The sequence below is a fragment of the Artemia sp. Qi Xiang Cuo genome, chromosome 13, assembly GCF_049724085.1.
Source record: "Artemia sp. Qi Xiang Cuo chromosome 13, ASM4972408v1, whole genome shotgun sequence".
Lineage (NCBI taxonomy): Eukaryota > Metazoa > Arthropoda > Branchiopoda > Anostraca > Artemiidae > Artemia > Artemia sp. Qi Xiang Cuo.
The window spans coordinates 27,869,104-27,887,835 of record NC_142806.1 but is presented as its reverse complement, the minus strand read 5'-3'; the positions used below and the strand labels follow the sequence as shown (position 1 = coordinate 27,887,835).

General features: G+C 35.0%; 1 protein-coding gene and 1 long non-coding RNA gene across 2 annotated transcripts in view; both read right to left on the bottom strand.

The window, feature by feature from the left end:
* Positions 1 to 18,732, bottom strand: part of LOC148945140 (uncharacterized) — a 161,270-nt gene that overhangs the window by 44,953 nt on the left and 97,585 nt on the right. The gene's annotated exons all lie outside the window — the stretch shown is intronic.
* On the bottom strand, positions 17,168 to 18,265 carry LOC148945142 (zinc finger BED domain-containing protein 4-like). The gene has a single exon (XM_089098952.1). It carries the CDS (start codon positions 18,263 to 18,265, stop codon positions 17,168 to 17,170), a length of 1,098 nt encoding a protein of 365 aa, XP_088955078.1.

The following is an 18,732-nucleotide window of genomic DNA, read 5'->3' as shown; positions in this document are numbered from 1 at the left end:
TCGTTGTTTTTGAAGTTGGTGAGTGCTTGAAAACTATTGCAATTACTTTGACCGATTTATTAACCTTTTTTTCTACAACCTACTTTGAAGCCACTGTCATTGTAGGTGGTTAATCATAGTTTTTTCTTTTTATATTTTAAGTGGATATCTAAATAAGACAGCGTAAAAGGCCACTCTTTGAAATTTTCGGTATAATAATATTATAAATTGAAAAAAAATAAAAGAAATATTAGAGAAGCATTACTTCACTAGTTTCTTAAGCAATACAACCTTATTTGAAGCCACTGTCAATGTAGGTGGCTAATGATAGTTTTTTTAAGTGACTATCTAAAAATAGACAGCGTAAAAGATCAGTCTTTGAGGTTTTCATTATAATAATATTATAAATTTTAAAAAAATATTAAAGATTTATCGAAATATTATTATAGTAATTATTCCCTTGCGACTTGCGGGATTGAACCTGAAATCCTCCGGTCAGTAGGCACGGTTTACTCCAATGCGCCGCCACAAGGGTACTTGATGATTGTATTATTTTTAAAGTTTATGTTAATTGGAAGAATCAATTTGCTATTTTTAATCACTTCATGCTGTCCTGTTGGCTTAAAGCTTCACTTAGGTGCATGTACGACAAAGTTGCCAAAATATTTTATATGGGACTCCTTTTTCTAACAGTTTTTTTGTAAGGAGCTGTTACTGGAATTGTAATTGTAATTGAATTGTTATTGGAGAACAGAGACTAGAAAAATTTAAAGAAATGGAACTTAACAGAAAGGTACCGTAGATAGTAGCGAGCCCTTGCGCGTCTACGCGTCAGGATTCTATATATGGAATCTCATTATCGCTTGTCTTCTAACCGCAGACAATGTGATTATCTTCTTGATGTCATGACGTCACCACAGGTTTAATACAACCACCCTGGGTAAAAAATGAATTTTAGCCTAAAGTTGTGACCTATTTAGTTCGTTCTTATGGGCAGAAATTTCAATGTGCCAGTTTTAAGAAAGAAAAATACTATGCAGCTGATTTTGAGGCTGAGCCTTGGCACGGCTATGCCGCAGGCTTGTATATATTGATTCTCGTTGTCGCTTAACTTCTATGTGTAAGCAATTTGCGCCTCTTCTTGATGTCATGGTGTCACCATAGGTTCGATACAACCACCATACGAAAAATACAAATTATCATAGGCAGGATAATATGCAAAAATATCTATTATCACCAAATATCAAGTGATTTTCTCATTTTTGAACAGATTTTTGTGAAAATCGGTTCTTTATTATGCTGTGCTCTTTAACTACGTATTTGCAAAAAAAAACTATAAAACAGGAAAAAATGTCTTTGCCCTTTTTTTGTTTTTTTCGGTCGTAAAGTTCACAATAAAAGGTCTCGGTGGGAAATCCACACAGTATCACAAGTTTCAACACAGGTCGATTTTGAATTCAGACAGGATATCTCACATAAAAATGTCCTTTAGAATTAGATTTAATTAGAGTTTAGATTTAGAATTAGAATTAATATCCTTAAAATTATCACTGTGAACCAAAGTTTACAGAAGACTTTTGTAGGTGGTTAATGATAGTTTGTTTCCCAAAAGTAAACTGAAAGAGAAATTACAGTAAAATATCGTTCAGTATTTCTTTATAAAAACTTCGAAAAGGAGTAATTCGATTGGAAATTGAAGAGGCTAGTGCAATTTTTAATAGTCGATAGTGATTGCAGGGCAACTAACCCCCTCCCCACGCCAATCATTTTTCCAAATACTTACAGTCATAATTTTGACATAGCCATTTTGTTCATTAAATACTTTCTAAGACCATGCTGGCTATAAGTAGTACGTGCCCTTGGAAGAAACATGGCGCTATATGCCATTGAAAGGGAGTACGTAATCCCTAAGGTCAAGGTCACTGGGGAAACCCTAGAAATGATTTTTGAACAGGGAGCTTGGGAAAAACCCTAGTTGGATAGTATGTTTTTGTGATAAATTTTGTGAAACCCTAACTTGTTTCTCTACAAGAGAAGATATACTTGCTTAACTGATATGTCAACAGGATTTGGGGAACAACTCCCAAGCCTTGAAAAAAACTCCTTATACAGGGTGACAGAGTTGATTAGGGCCATAGATCTGAGGTAGATTTTGTTCAATAGTATTATTCTGAATATTATTTTGTTTTCTTTGGAGCACTACAAAAATATGTAATTTCAAGATATTGAACACTAAGAGACAGAGGAAAGAGACCAGTGATGAAGTGAAAATAAGAGCTGCAAATGTTGAACTAGAGAGAGCAACAAGAAGTAGATTAACTGTGTCGGATGAGATCTTCGGTAGATATGTAAAATATCTGAGTTCATTGAATATAGGTTGACAGTTATTTTTTGTGGCCAATGTATATATAATGAGTATATCTAACTCAAAAACAGACTTAAATTCAATTGTTGGGCCTATAAAGGAAAATGGACTGAGTTAGTTACTGAAAAAGCCATAATACTGTTTTATATATATATAAATTTGTTGAACGAATATTTTGATGATCATTTTCTTTTTTTTGTAGTTAAAAATTTTTCAGAGTTGTTTACTCTTTTCCAGAAAAGCCAATAGGCGATGAGAGAGTATTTTGAAACAGACTATTTTCTTTTTTCAATACTTGCTAGTTACTGTGTGTTCAGCAGTGTAAACATCAAGATTGAAAAAAAATGAATGTATTTTAGAAAAAAACTATCGTGCAGAATCTTGCAGATTTGGAAAAATGTTTAAATCTAAATTATCAGTTTACAAAATATTGGATACAAAGGAGAATCTTTCGCCAAAACACGGTTGACTACATCATGAAGCGGGACTCTCCAGTCTAGGATCATTTTATAGTGGTTTTACATAATAATAGCAGTGCATTCTATCAATTTATTGATAGACTAATTGAAACAAACAAAATAGTTTTTTAGATTTTATTTTTAACATTAAACAGATTTTCCAAAAAAACAAAAACAATAGGAACAGTTTTTATAGAAAATATAAAACCTCAACTGCCAATGAAGCGAAGAGAACAGGAAATAAATTCTGCTAAAACGTGTTTAAAGAGTAACTTCACCTTTTTAATCATCCTCCCATTCTGTAGCTGGGAAATCTGAAGTAAGTATTAAATGTAAAAGAAAGAAGAAGAACACTCTTTCTAGCAGAAGAATCTGTTTGCGAGCTACAGTCTGAGCGTCAATAGTGGAGAAAATGTGCTACATATTTCCTCTATGTTTTGAAGATTAGGCTGTTGGTCATCCTGTGAGAATTGAACTTCTGTCATTGAATATGTTGAAAAGTGTAGGTTTTGCAATCCCTGTAAACTCCAACGAGGATATGCCATTAAGGTTAAAGATTGTTGTTAATACCTTCAAGAAGTATGTGATCTTCACGTCAGAGGATTCCTATTTTCAAATTATATCTTCGAAAAATGTAACCAGTGGGAAACTACCTGTCCTGGAATGATAAAAAAAAATTTGGAACGATCATTCTATTTATTCTCGTGAGACTGGTATTCTCGGGAGTTTAAACTATATCGGGACGATAAATCTGGACAGCACTTCAAGTGTGAAAATTTCAAAAGATTGTACTTTCAACGGCATCGATCTAAAGATACTGGCTGTTCTGATTATAAACCTACATATTTTTATTTGGAAGTTATGGAGAGTGATTCCTTAGTTAAGAGTTCTGTTTGTGTCGTTGCTTCAAATGCACAAGCTGAATCACGTGAATTTTACAATGTAAATTAAAAAAGTATCATTGACTACACAAAGAGATATGATGAGAGTGAAACTGAATCGTATTTTGCTAAATCTGAGCCTGATTTTTTCTTACTTAATCAACACAAAGTGAATTTAAATGATCTACTACCTCTAGTTGTCATCAATAATGACGACCATCTACATGTAGAAGAAGAAGAAATCTAAACAAAAAAAAACCATTTTTTGTGTTATGTATATACATGTTTTATTAATAAATAATTTTACATACTTTTTTAAAACACTTTACTCGTAGGGCACTAAAACAAATATTATACAGTTCTGAGAGCATATTTTCCCCTATAATGTCGTCTAGATGTGGATTGTTTTCACAAATATTGCGAAACTGCTTTTAAGTGTAGTCAGGACATTTTAAAACGGAATAGAGTAGTGCTTGAAATTTACACCCTTTAGTTGATGGACCTTGCAATCTCTTCCGCTTTTTACTAATAATTTTCCCACTACTTTCAATATAGGTTTTAATATGGAAGCCATAAAATGTATATGGTAATCCGAGAGGAATAAACAATTCAATAGTCTTTGCTGTATTAAAGATGCACAACCAGTGTCCAATATATCTGATATTCGACGAAATGCTATTAACAGTGATAATGGTATGAGTATCGCCTTGGGTTTTGTCAAGGAAATCCAAGGGTAGACAATAGGGTTTTTATTTGGAAATGAATGTATCCAAGTTGAATGTATCAAATATTTGATTTATGTTCATTGTGCCAAGTCCAGAAGAACACTACCATCAGGAGTGATCTCCCAATAGGTTTCCAATTGACATAGTAATATTAATGCAATGTTTTTAGTCAAGGCATCAATGAATGTGCAACCAAAACGTCCACTCCCTGTTCTAAAAACAATAAAATTCTGAGTGCCAGACAAGTCTACAACAATTATATCCTGAGTTTTTGAAAATATTGAAAAAGTTATTCCATTTTCAAATAGCTGTGAATCATGATCCAGTTATTGCATGGTCGATTCATTGAGAGTTCTATATGATCTGCTATCAAATGATAAATTGTAAAAATAAACTCTATTCACTTTGCAACAAGACTGGACAGACCAAAAAAATTAAAATCACTAGCATATAGCACCGTTGGGTCAAGAACCCAACGGTGCTAGCACTCTTTAAAAAGGCCAATGGAAGTTTTGAGGGGATTTCTCCACTGATAAATGACGAATCAGTATAACTCCGAGAACCTGTAGCAATGTGACGTTGATTGGTAACTGTATGAGGAACGAGCAGCTTGATATCGTTACCTTTGGCTCTCAGTTTTTCCACTATCAATGCAACAGAGCTCATGACCTGTTGTTTTAGCACATGAAGTACTGATGAAATCGTATTTACCATTGCATCAGGTGCTCCATCAATGGTTTTTCTCAAAAAAAAAATATTTGGAACAAGTTTTAACTTTATGGCAATCTTAACGTTGGGTGGTAACCTTTGCGAAATAATCAGTATTTAATGATTTAATTTACGAACCAAATGATACTCCTTGGTCACTGCTGTAGTCAGCTTACAATCACTGTCGACATTTAATCTATGTTCATAGTCCACTGCATGAACTGTGTATTTCTTGTATTATTTTGTTGTCAACAACATAAATTGTCTATAGCTTGCATAGTATTGAGTAAGTATTGCTATTGCTCACCAATGTTCCATTAATATACGTTTTAATTTGTCTGAAAAAGTTTTTTAGAATACAGTTCTTATAGGAGAGACCAGAAACAGTGCTAGGAGTTTTATAGTGAGAATTTTTCTCCGCCACAACATTTAAATCAATAACTTTAGATGTCAAATCAATGAAATAACCTTCATTGGAAAGTATTTGAGAGTGTGTATTTTCGGAAAGGGGTTGCTGAGGATGTAATTGTTCATAGTAACCATGTTTGACACTGACATCAACATTTTCAGTAATGAATAGATTTAATGATGAAGTAAATGATGGATGTGATTCTTTATGAGGGAGATAAGTCATCTTATGAGAAAAATCTTGTTTTGATCTAACCATCTTTGTCTTCTTCTTCTTCTTGATACTTTTTCTTTTCAGAATTGTTGTTGTTGATGATGGCTTACGCTTCACACCTGGATGGAGACTGATGAGTGAATGATTACCACGCACCATTTTTAAACGTTTTCCATTTTTTGGAGATTTCAATTGTTCGCCAACAGCTCTTGCTGAAGATCTAAGATTTTCCTTAAGACTGTCCTTGAAATTTTTACCCGAACCCAATCCCGTAGCGTTGAGCCAGCAAAATTTGTTGCAGCTGGAACAATATATTGCTTGGCAAGGGGCAGTGTTAAACGAAATAGCCTAGCGAACAAACTACCAACACCATAACCAGACATCGTAGTACGCCCTCTGTAGTAGTCAAATCCGTGGCCCATTTGAAGAGGACTCAAAGCACCAGCAAAATAATTAACGGCTGGACTAACAAAAGGAATTCTTTTACTATTTATCTTCAGTGCCGGGTCGAAAATGGCATATAATAATGCACAAGCACTTTGTTAGAGTTAAAAGATCACTGAGTTCAGTTGTTGGTGCTAACTTACAGAGTTCCAAATACGAAGTGTTTACAGCAACATACTGGAGGTTTCTTATATTTCAGTAATGTATATTATTTTCTATACCTTTTCTTTCTAGAACACGTAAAAGGAGGACAATGGAATTGCCAACTCTGGAGAATTTCACAAACAAACTGTAAAAAAATATACAATTATTCGGAGAAAAACTAAGTGCTTAGTCTGCATATATAATATGGTCACGGCCATTGAAATTTTCGTTCTTAATAGTACAATCGTTAAAACCAAGAGCCTCACGTAAATTTTCATTGAGGAAGGGTTTTTGATTCTGAAATGGATTGGTAATATAAATTCTCCTTTATTCCGTTAAATAACTAAGTGAAACCATCTTTTTTTTCGACTTGCAATTTTTTTGTTGATAACTTGACACAGTTCATGCATATTATTGTATTCCCTCTAGGTGATTTTATCAACAGGGTAATCATTTGAGTCAAAAGTTATTATTGTACCCTCATCATTGAATTTAAATGGTCACATTTTCATATAATATGAGATATCTTTTCTTAGAACATCATATGTATTCCTGATCATACAATCTATGAGAGAAATTTCATATATACCTTGAAATCTAATGGTAGGTGACAATTTGGTCCAAAAATCAGTTGTTCTATTCAGATCACCATAGAGAGGATCAGAAACATTAGAAATGCATGTTACACAGAAATCATGGTACATTGTGTAAGTCTTCGAAACCTATCCGAGCATTAAATACAGAGTTGTACCCAACCCAGCGAACTAATAACTGTTTCTTACCATCCTACGTTCCAGTTTTTATTACCTTTTCAATTTGATAAATACCACCATATGTAACGTTTTCCAATGCATAGTCACAAAATCCCCCAAATATCTTACCATTTTTGCTATTGAGTAATCAATAGGTCATAGAGCTAGTCTCAATAGCTTTCGATGCTATAAAAGTTAAGAAGACAGTCGTTAATTCTCTTTTTCCAAAATATTACATAACCTATTAATTTCAACCATATTACCCACGATCAATTTGCTTTTTACTTCCTTTTTGTTGTTAGAAGCATATTGTTTAACAAAAATGTCAACTGTATTGTTATTATTGGGATGAGCTTCAAAATAACTAAGATTGGAAAAGGAACGATGAAGATCTTGATTGTAAAATTATAGAATTTTATCCAAATCATGAATAATGACAGCAGTGTTTTTGAGTGTACAATATCTAGAAATGAGAACGCGATTGATTTTAATAAGTCGTTAAGCCAATGCAGTCTTGATTGTACTGTGACTATGATACAACTGTGTCTTATATTTTAGTAGAACTTTCTTCACATGTTGATTGACAAATTCACTTCCTTAATCCGTTTGTATTTTTTTATAGGAATCTTGATGAAGTATTGTTTCTAGAGCAATTGCAATCTCCTCTCCACGCTTAGATTTCAGCGAAATGGCATAGGAGTAGCGACTAATAATACTGATTACAAATAGAATGTACTTGTATGCTTAATTGTTTCGGCATTTCCATTCAACGAAAGTCATAAGATCAACTTGTATGATTTGTAGAGGGTAAAATGCCTTTGTTTTCCGATATTGATTTGTGCAAAGTTTGCGATTCCAATGGAATCTGTAGCTAGGTTAATTTTGAAGGTATTCTTTTGCTGCACTCTGTTGAAAGTTGGGGACATGAGCAGGTGTACTGGGAGCACTACTACTCCCAATCTCACCAACATATAAATTAATACGTTTTGGAGGTTCATCCATTTTGTGTGTAAATGCGTATCACCACCACTACCCTTTTGTATACTAACAGAGGTGTTGGTAGTTGTATAAGAAAGAAGATTTTTTCTATTGACTAAATTTTATGCATTGCTTGTACTGCTGCTGCATTTGTATCTGGATGTAGTTTTACTTGTTAACAGTAGGGTCTTTAAATCATCTTTTTCAGAATCATCATCCTCCATGTCCTTTTCATTATTGAAATGATTCAAATCCTCTTAATTTTTTCTATTGATCACAAGTGCTGTGTCAATGCTTGATTCTGAGATATATCTCAAAAGATTTTTGTCAATGGATAGTTTTCTTGTCATTTAAGGCAGAATAAGTTATAAGATCGATAAGATTGTAAGTTTTGCTACCTAGAGTGATTAGATGATTCTCAATATCAATTTGAATCTCAATGTTTTCATTCAAATAGTTTAACAGTCTTTTCCCCTGTTTCCGATAGAAAACTGGTAATAGATCTTATATTCTTGATAAGTGATCTTCAAGTGGTATTAGTTATGTTGATCCAGATAATAGAGTAATATTTGCTTCTTGTATCTTATGTGCAACATTCACAACACTAGTGAGTTTAATTTGATAGGGTTTCTGTTTGTCAACACGCTGAAGTTCCGTTTGAAAAATTAAAGGGTTCTAATCATCAGGTACGCTGTTATCATTAAGGAATTCTATGAGATTGCCCTCAAAAGTTCGCAGTGGAGACAGAGCTTCATCAATTTCAGTCAATTTATAGGGTTTCGCCATATTTTTTTTGCAATACAGTTACGATTTAGACGGAGAAAGAACAAGATTGCTAACAAGACAGGCACTAATTGGCAATAAAACTGGGAAAAAAACTTCCCCTGCCTGAACAAAATGTTTTCTTTTCTGTTTTTGACTGGTGTTTTTCTTTGAGAGTGCACGAAAAATGGATTGACGTTGTCTAGTCTGTATCTCAATAGTATCTGGTAGTTAAAAATTGCATGCAATTAAATTTAAACACAGTTCAGAAATGATTTTAATCAACTCTGGATCTATATTGCTCAATATGACTTTCCTAGGTCGAGGTTTTGAACTAATCAAAACAGAGAACAAATATCTATTGTAATGTAACTTCTTCAGTGTCATAGTTTCAACAAATATCTTTTTCTGTTATTCACTGGCAAATATCCTATTATCTCACGATCAAATATATTACCAATAACACATAGTTCTTCAGGTGTGTTTTGGTTAAGGTCAATTACAATGTACCCACTTAGTTAGCTTGTAGCCCAATTGTAAGCTGACATCAAGAATTTTGGTTGACCTGGAAAGATTCGTTTGTTTATTTTTTAGAGGGAACTCAAGTCGCGACAAACTTTGTATGCGATGTAATGAGTAGAGTTCAATGCAAGAATTCGCTCACATTTACTTTGATGAAAGAGATTGTATAAAAATATAGTGACGGATATTATTTCGTTATGAAAATATAATTTGAACAATTGAATCTTTTCCTAAGACCATTACTCTATTGATTCGGTAAAATAAGCAATAATAAGCCAAGAATTTGGTTCAATTAAATTGAACGCAATATCCGATCCCTTGATAAATTTGACTTGAGGTTCAATAGTCCTTACTCTATCATGATTGTTCCCAAACACTATGACAATAGTATATATTTTTTATGGTAGTTTGATGGTCTGCTTCTGCCGACATTTCACCTCGATTCTGAATTATCTTCATCAAAAGTGTTGTTTTCCCATTCATTGATGGCCCACAGAGAAAAGCTCTGAAAGGTTTTTTAAACTGGTACATAATCTATGTTTTTCTCTGCTATTTGTATCTAACTCTATTCAATGAACAACAACAACTGAAGTAAAATCAAAGTGTTTACTATATTAAATAGTCAATAAAAAAAACATTAGAAATACAACAATTTTTTTTTACATTGTGCAATGAAAAATAGTAAATGTATGTACATATATATATAAAGAAAAAAAACTTTTAATAATACAACACTGTAATAAAAAATCTGCTCTAAATCATTAAAAGATTCTACCGGTAGCGCCCCCCCGGCCGAAGGCCCCCCCTCCCGCTGGAGGCCAGCCGGGCGGCCGAAGGCCCCCCCCCCGGGACGTGGACCGCGAGGCCCCCCCCGCCAAGATTTTAGGAATTTTTAAATAAGTTTACTCACACCGAGACTTTCCCTATGACGAACACACTCGGTTCGGTCAGATGTTAAAAAGTGTCGAAAGGGAAAGATACTTACACCATCTCTACAAACCTAAACCTTGTCAGAAATAGTACTCATAGCAATCTTTTCAACATTTACAGCAACATGTTTGTATTTTAACGAGCTAATTGCCAGCAATTTCCCTCTTGGAATTGTATTTTCAACAACACAATTTCTATAGACGTCCATGTCAAAAGTATTTGCCGCATACTGCGTGGGCCCTCCTTTGCAACAGTTTTTGATTTCATCGCTGTGTGTCTGTATAAAGTACGCCTTTAGACTCACAAGAATACCCAGAGAAATTAAGTCACTTTCTGTTTTCGATTTTTAAAATAAAACTAGGTTTGGAGCTTGATGTTTGACTAGTTCATGATAGACTCATCCGACCCAGTTGGTATTGTCCATCTGAGAACTTATGGTTTCAGTGTTAGCTAAATTGTCAAGCAAGTTTTGTTTTGATTTTTAACAATAGAAAATCTTTATCCCCATATCATATCTGTTCTTGTTCCTTCCTCGGCCAGTGTACTCTAGCTATATGGTAGTAGAATTCCAGCATGAGCTTTTTTAAAATTTCCAATATGGCACTACCTGCTGCAATATTTTTGTTCAATACTTTGTTTCTTTTTTTCTATTCAATAGTACCATGTCTGGAGCAATGATTGTATAGGAAGTGTAATTGAGATCGGCAATAGTTCGAGCGCACTGGATGGGATCGGTTAAAGCTATACAACGATTCTTAATGCAAACGCTTTCGGACATTTCACTAAAAGTCGAATTTAAAATGAGTTTATAGGTTTCTATTTTAAATTCTGTTTTCGCTTCGGAATTCTTCTTGACAAAGGTGTCAACAAACATTTTCAAATAAGGTTTTTGACTGAATTGTAGGGCTCTATGGATCTTTGTGACTTTGAAACCATTGTTACACATCCATTTCAATGCTACGTGGTGTACTACAATTTTTTTTTCGGCAGGAGATCGACAATAAGTTTTTGTTTTGAAGGTGACCAATGCATTCTCTTCTCCTCCGCCAAAGATCTGTTGCGAGGCCTCAAAGAGTCCCTAGGAAAAGATCTATTAAGTCATGGAAAAACAAAATCTTTTACCATAACATGAGGTTCCACTGGTATCTTTCCGTCAATATCAAACAACCATCCCACTGGCCCAGTCTCCTCAACACTGGAACTGTTTAGAAAATTGTAGGTAAAAGGATCATTGAGTCACTTTTAATCACTGCAATGTAGAGAATAATGAGATATAGCCGAGGGATGTAGAGAATTCATATCAAAGAAAACTGCATCCGACTTTTCTCTAGTCTTTTTTCCAGTCGGATCAGTTTCCAAGATATGGTTCCAATGGAAAACGTAGCTACCTCTCATTGATATCTCGCTAAACAAATAGTGATGAATGTCGGTGATGAGTGCAATTTTTTCCCGACTAATTTTCAGCTCCAGGTCTATTACCATATATGGATTGGAAAAATAATACCCTAGATTAAGATTGAATTTCTTATTAATATAGCCCATATTTTTAAAGAATATATCCAACAGAGTTAGTACATCACTCGACGAATATAATTTTCAGTTGTCAAATCTATTTTTACACCCTTCTTCTTTCCGCCCCTTTTTGGCAAAGTTTTATTCATCAGGGATGCACCTACGATCGGGAAGACTGTCGTAAAACGGTTCAGTTGAGGGAGTTTTCTCCTCAGCAAATCTCAAAATGGAATTAAAATGATCATAAGCGTAAACGCCTTTGGCCATCAAAAAATCATGGAAAAAATTTGGCAATTTTTGTTTGAGAAGTGGGAAAGTACTGCTGCAGTTATCGTTTTTTTAAACTTGAATCAATTCACTGACAAATCTTGGAAAAAAGTTGAAGGAATCTAAAAAGTAAATTTTATTCGTTTACTCAATACCGTCTTCAACATATTTCCACATAAATTCCAAAACAAGCAATTTTTCCGATGACTTTGGTATGATTTTTAAAGAAAATCTGTCCTCCACCCATGCATCATCTATAACTCCATTTCTTTTAAGTTGTGCCATTGCTGCTAGCACGAACTTCGGATTGTAGTTGGAATTGTGCATGAAAACCGGACGAAAGTTGGTGTTTAATTTTTAAATTACAATTATTATGAGTCAACTCCTGAAAGTTACTTCTCCCTATGGAATTGGCATCAATAGGTTGATTCTGATCTCGTACTTTATCCTTCTCGACAAGAGTACACCTAAAAACCCAACAAATTGATCCTATGTCCAGAACAAATTATTCCTCCTCTGTTAGTGATATGGGATAATTGGTATGACGCAATCTTTATAGAGACTGATTCGCTGGTTTGATTAGTGCTACAGGTGTTTTTGCCATGTTTCCCTCCTCTCCCATTGTCTCAAAAACTCTACCAGTTTCATTTAGTTGTTGTTGGGGTTTTGCTAATCTTATGTATATAACACGGCTAAAAGTTTATTTTCTTCGACTATACTTGACTTTGATGAGTCAGATACATCCAGCCAGCTTTCTTCACAAACCAAAGACACCTGATAACTCTGTAAAGAAAATTTCGAGAGTTTTTAAATTGTAAAATGGGTTTGTCTCCTGCCGGCATTTCTACTCTTTGATTCCCGTGAATTTTACAATATTTTATATGATCGTTGAATGTTTTCTCACTTGTAAATGAGGAAAGACAAATGGGACAGTAATGACATCCCCCTTTGTGAACATCTTGAGATAAAAATCTACTAACTGCAGTAATGGGGAAAAATAACCGTATGAATTTATATCTTTGGCAAACTTATATATAATCCAGACCATAGTTTTTATATTATCTACTGCCGGTGTCTTAACTACATAAAAAATTATTTATCCATTTGTTTTTTCCCCCCATCCAGAATGGCTGTATCATGGTGAAGAGTTACTACCCCCAATCCCATGGGGTTATTTTCTTTTACAAATATTGGTATTTCTTTGAAGGAAACCTGATACTTGCCGTCCCACCAATCTTACTTTACTAACTTACCAAAAATTTACTTTTGGCAAATTTTCTCGACCATTTTGCACAAAGTCGTCTAGTTTTTTCATGGTAGCTTCTGCTGCAAGAAGTCTAAGTATAGTAGTCAAAAATGCATATTTAAAACATTTCAAACCTGTATCAAATCTTAAACTTTGACCTCCCCTTGCAAACAAAAAATCTGAATGACATTTTATTCGTCGGTTTCCACCCGCCCCTCTTAAGGTAAATAGTTTTTTTAATTTACTGAGTTTCAGACCCAGATGCTCTATAAATAAAATCGTGGACCCACTACCCTTCTCATTAAATGTATCAAATGTTGTTATTAATTTATTGACCCAACTGAAAAAATTATCATCAAAATTATTTAAACCAGGGTAAAATGTCTGATTCCCAGTTGAAAAATAAAAATGAAAAATATCACCTGACTGTCCCTTGTGTAAATATACTTTTTGACTAATTGAAGCTTTAATACCATCTCTTCTGCCCCAGCTCTGCATCTGACTCTCACTAAGTGCTTGAATTTTGTCGATGTATATATGGAGAGTATCAACAGGGTCCACTAAAATAATACCTCCGTCATTTATACTCTCCTCGGGGGGATTAAAAACTACCCTTCGTGTCTCAATGTGACCTAATACAGATTATAACAGACTAAATTCACGTAATACACCTTCTAGGGGTGTGACAATGTTTTTAAACCCTGCACCATTTTGCACTGGTATCATATCCAGTAATAACATTAACATTGCCCCCAGAAACATCACTATCAACAATTTCCACAAGCTTATTAAGCTCTGCCAGGGTAAACTGAAATTCAGGGGGATCCCAAGGTATGTCGCAATATTTTGCGACATACCTTCACTAATATCCTCTTCTGATAGTTGGTCCTGTGAAATAGGATATTTCTCTTGGATCCTTTCTAATTCTGAACCATTGAAGTCAAATTCCCCGGAAACTAAAAGAAATGAATTTAGTTTTTCCCTTTGATTGGATATCTCTTCAAATACACACACATACACACACACACTATACAATTGTAATTGAGAGAGAGAGAGAGGATAAAATTAATTCTTTCTCTGAATCGATTTTTCTATAGAGGTGTTGGGGGGGGGGGGTGTTGGGCTTATCATACAGACACGCGCACATTCTTCCCTGCCCCCTTTTTTTAGATACAATTTGTACTAATCCTATATAAGTAACAAAAATATAATAATAGGCCTATGTTCAAACGTACATATGAAAGAGAGAGAGAGGATAAATTTAATTTCCTTACGTTCTCGTTAGAAGAGCTGATCATAGCTTGTGGAGAGTCCATGTTTGTTGTCATCTGGGGACTACGGATGGTTTCCACTATATTCAAAAGTGTGTCCATAACTGTACAATCAACATGGCCAGGAGATTGAATTTCATCTTTGTCTTCCGCTGAATGTATTTCGTGTGACATAGATGTCCTAGGACTAGGGATGGTCTCAATCAGCCTCAATAAATTGTCTATAACAGAAGGATCAACATTTCCTGGTGATTGATTCTCTTCTTCATTTTCTCTCCGATTGACTGCACATGGACCCTCTTTCAGCTCAACAATTCTTATCTTTTTGGTTTTTTTGGTCGCCTCCTCTTAGCATCCGTCAAGAAAATAATCGCAAAATAAAATTATTTGCTACAAATGTATAATGTACTTTTAATCCTGAGAAAAAAAAAACAGTCTCAGTTTTTTAATTTCTAAATCATGGAACGCTAACAAACAATTGTTTCTTGTAGCTGATTTTTTTTTGTACAAGAATGGGGGGAGGTCTTATCATACACAAAGATATATTTATTAAATTCCCCTATTATTATTATTATTATATTTTTACTAACCCTATTTAAAAAAACAAATGTAGAAAAAGAGGCTTGTGTACAAACACGTACATGAAAGAGAGGATAAATTGAATTTCTCTTATGTTTTTGATAGAAGAGTTGGTTATAGCCTGTGAAGAGTCCACGTTTGTTATCGGGAGTTCTTCTGTTATTCTAGGACTAGGGATAGAGATGTCACTCTAGTCCCAATAAACTATCTATATATATATAGGATCGACATGTACTGGTGACTGATATATCTATATATATATATACCTCCGATATGACTGCTCGTGGATACCTCTATATCATATATCATATATATATATATATATATATATATATGGCATCAGTCTAGATAAAAATATAGTATATATATATATATATATATTCTTTTCAATCCTGAGAAAAAAAAACAGTCTCAGTTTTAATTTTTAGAGGCTTGTGTTCAAACATACACAAGAGAGAGAGAGAGAGAGAGAGGATAAAGAAATCTTGAAGAAAATATTTGCATAGGTAAAGAAAACAACCTCCTATGGGTTTCGTGGACCCTCACTACTTTTCCTTATTTATTTTACATTTTTGTGGGCTTGAGGTTGAGTTATTATAGCAGAGTAGGACACAAAGCTAAAAAAAATATTAATAAGAAAAAAAAATTTTCTTGTCTCTTCAAAATAAAGAAGTCCATTTTAAATCTACATGGTTATAATTTAGAGTTTGGCTCCATTTTATTTAAATGAAGTTAAAAAAAAGTCCCCCCTCCCCTCCGACCTACTATAGTGTTGCACAAGACTCAGGTACGTGTAATAGTCTTTAGGGACTAGCTTTAGGGACTAGTAGTTCCAATAGTTTTCCCCCCCTCTATGGGTTTTGTGGAATCTATTGTGACTCAACTACTTTCCCTCATTTATTTTACATTTTTGGGGGTGCCTGGTTCTAATTTAGAGTTCGGTTCCATGTTATTTAAATGAAATTAAAAAAAGAGAAACCATGAAGGTATTTTAGACCGGAAAATCTTCCCTCCCCTAGTGCGAAATTCACTCACTTTTTCTTCTCTGTTAATAATATACGATCAATTTTCTATGTTTTATTGACATCGGTGGTTCTTAATGAATTTACATCGGCCTATAAAAAAAGTCTTCAAACAGAACGAACAGGGCTCTTCAGAAAGAAAAATCATTGACGTGGTATAAATGTGATCTCAAATAAAGAGAACTAGTATTTTCATACTACTTCAAAAAAGCTCATTGATATGTTTTAAGTTTTAGCTCAAATGACTATAATTCTATTTCTAATATTAAACTCAATGAAATAGAATAACTACTTTTCTTAAAAAAAATACTTGACTATTTCTTTTCAATCCTTCCCTCCTCTCGTCCTAAAAAAATATCATCTCTTTTCAATAATGTTAAATACGCCATCTTATATTGGTTTCATGTGAAAGTAAGTCTTTGAACGCCCATTGTCTTCAAAACGTATTTCATTCGTCTTGATGCTGCAAGTCGCTAAATTTCTCAAGATACGGCGCTTAGTATTATGCAAAATGCTACTGGTAGTGTTGGGCGATATTTCGATTTTTCGATATATCGATATATCGATATTTTCACTTTCGATATTCGATATATCGATATCGATATTTCGGAACTGTTTTTGGCTCCGATACACTCTTGTTTTTGCCAAAGTTAAATAATGAAAATCGTAGTTAAAGAGTATTTTGCATCATTTTTTTATAAAAACTTCGAATAATACAACATTGAACAATGAAAAAAACAACTTTGATTATATGAAACAATATCACGAAAACCCAGACATGAAACTACTTGGGATCAAGAAAAAAACGCGGCTGTATTTGGCTATTCAAAAACAGCAACATGTCAATGTTTTTCCCAGAGAGTCGGTTTTGCCGCTCGGTGATCAACTGACCGGCCTTGGAAAAAACTCTGTCAGAAGGGACACTGGAGGCGGGCACAGACATAAATTTCATGGCAACCTCGTATAGATATTTCTGAGACCCCATGTTGCGAGAATTCCACTACTTGAGTGGATCCGTTTTTCTTGAAACTACAGATTCCCTGTTAAAAAGCTGCAGAGCCATGATAGACTTGGCTGCTGTCGAACCACGTCCTGAGTTGACTACCAGAACTTCGTCATGTGAGCCCCACAAACTGTCATGAGCATGTCGATGCTGTCTTGCGGGGTTTGTGACGGTACTTGTACCTGCTGCTATGGATTCAGCAGACAGCAGGGTCAAATCCATCTCTCTTGCTATTTTGCCCTCAACCGAGACAAGATCGTCAGGGGAAATATACATTTTCTTGAAACGCGGATCAAGGTATGTGGCAATCGTCACGGGTGTGACCTGACCGAGGCTTATAAACCTAGCTTGCATTTTCTCCATCAAAGCCTTGCGGAGGTCCTCGGCGACATTTGAAAATCCACCACAATCTACCTGAACAAGGTGGCGTCTCAAAATCTTGGGTAAAGGCAGGACTTTTGAGATGGAGGGATAGCTTTCAGAAGAGAGCTCGATTGTGACCTCGTCAAAAGGTGTAAATGCCGCGATCACGTTTGAAATAACATACCACTCATTTTCAGTGAGTAGGAGATCTACTTTACCGAGAAGAACAAGCAAACTTGGTACCGACTCTTTCAAATCTTGTAGACTGCGCAACACAGTGAGAAGCGAATTCCGTCTAGTGGTCACATCAGGTATCAGTTTTTTGGTGCAAACATTGTCAATAGAGATATGAACCTGGCGCAACTTGTCGGCAGCTACAACACTACGTCTGAAAAAGCTGACTATGTTCCTAGCTTTTTGGACAAGAGGTGACAAGTCAGCAGTATCATCAATAGCACCCCTCACAATCAAATTCAGAGTATATGCGAAGCACGAAACATGTCTCCAGCCTTTACCTACAGCAGATGCAGCATCCTTTACAGCCCGTACCACATTTGCTCGATTATCGGTAACTACAGCTACAACCTTTTCCTTAATCCCCCACTCAGTGGCAATTTTCAGAAGATGAGCTGCGATAGCATCAGCAGTATGCCTTTCTTCAATTTTCGCAGTAGTAAGCACGTTGCTGCAGAGGCAACCTTTCTCATCAAAGTAATGTACAGTGACAGCCATGAAACCCTCAGTTGCCCGGGAGGTCCATATATCTGTGGTAAGGGAAACCTGTCCTACTGTTTTTTAGCGCCTCCTGCAGTTTCAATTTCTCTACAGAATAGATTTCAGGGAGAAGATCTCTTGTCACTTTAGCTCGGGATGGCAAAGTATAATTGGGGTCAAGGCCCTGCACCAGATCAATAAATCCAGGATTTGAAACAACAGAGAGGGGTTGCATATCTTTTGCAATGAATTTCACAACCAGTTTGTTCATTTTTACAGTTTTAGGGTGCTTTGCACTGTACTTGGTCTGTAACAACGAGTCAATTCTCGGCTGCTTTGCATTTGGTGCTCCTGAGTCAGTCTGGTCACTTCTATCACGGGTAACTTGGGTAGGGTCACTAGCTTGACTCAAAGGTCTGGTTGAGTTTTGGCTATGTGATGGGACAATTTGACTTGAATCATGTTAATCATCAGATGGACACGAA